Source organism: Etheostoma cragini, chromosome 16, assembly GCF_013103735.1.
Source record: "Etheostoma cragini isolate CJK2018 chromosome 16, CSU_Ecrag_1.0, whole genome shotgun sequence".
In the NCBI taxonomy this organism is placed as follows: Eukaryota; Metazoa; Chordata; class Actinopteri; order Perciformes; family Percidae; genus Etheostoma; species Etheostoma cragini.
The window spans coordinates 13852702-13853690 of record NC_048422.1 but is presented as its reverse complement, the minus strand read 5'-3'; the positions used below and the strand labels follow the sequence as shown (position 1 = coordinate 13853690).

The 989-nt window shown below is 43.9% G+C and overlaps 1 protein-coding gene across 1 annotated transcript in view; it reads left to right on the top strand.

Annotated features, from left to right (window-relative positions):
• Positions 1-540, top strand: part of prodha (proline dehydrogenase (oxidase) 1a) — an 8794-nt gene extending 8254 nt beyond the window's left edge. Inside the window, exon 14 of the mRNA XM_034896463.1 lies at positions 88-540. Coding sequence (XP_034752354.1) covers positions 88-278 — 191 coding nt within the window. The 3' untranslated portion in view covers positions 279-540. The remainder of the gene's footprint in view (positions 1-87) is intronic.
• Positions 541-989: the final 449 nt, after the last annotated feature.

Sequence of the window (989 nt, the reverse complement as noted above, 5' to 3'; positions counted from 1 at the left end):
CCCCCCCCCCCCCCCCCCCCCCCCCCCCCGGGTGGGACAAAGTTGGCATTGATTTAAAACCTGTCTCATGCTCTATGTTCAAAACAGGTCAAGCAGGTTTCCCAGTCTACAAGTATGTTCCCTATGGCCCAGTCAATGAGGTCATTCCTTACCTGTCTCGCCGGGCTCAAGAGAACCGTGGCTTCATGAAGGGATCCCAGAGAGAGCGCAGCCTGCTGTGGCGGGAGCTGAAACGCAGGCTGCTTGGTGGACAGATTTTCTACAAGCCTGTATACTAAGTCAACATACTAACTACAGTGTGTCTGTAAGCATTCCACCATCTTTACCTTTGAACTGCTCTTTGTAGAGGAAGATACATACTTATGTAAGGCTGCACAGTATGGAGGAAAGATTTGTGGTTTTACTTATGATGTGTTTAAATCACCTCCATAAGGTTTTTAAAGATTAATGTGCTGCTCAGTTAGGAACTGATGATCTAAATTAGAATTACTTTTGAGTTTTAGCTCAAACTTCGGTCATGGCAATCCTCAGAATCAACTTGAAATACACATTTGCTCCTCCTTACTTGCCCCTACTATAGCAAATGTTTATGCCTCTAAATCTTCAATTTGATTAGGCTTTAGATTCTAAGGTCACGATTCGATACGTTTCAGGATTTTTACTTTTTTTAAAGCACAGGTTGTTATGCCATTTTAGACTTGTATGCAGGGCATGAAATTAAATGCCAAATGCAGGTGAATTTTGCAATCGACGAGTAACACTGTCAATCTACCTGCCACGTTGGCTGGTAGCCAATAAGAATTGAGTAATTCAGACACGTAACTGTAAGCGTTATCCGTAATCAAACTGGATGATTGCTGTCCCAGCCCAGGATAGGAAAGCATGCTGGATTATCAAGGCGGGCCTCCTACTACAGCACGTGATGGCGGTGCAATGTTCATGAGTAGGCTGATAGAGACACAGAAATTCCTGTTTTTCACCTTTATGAG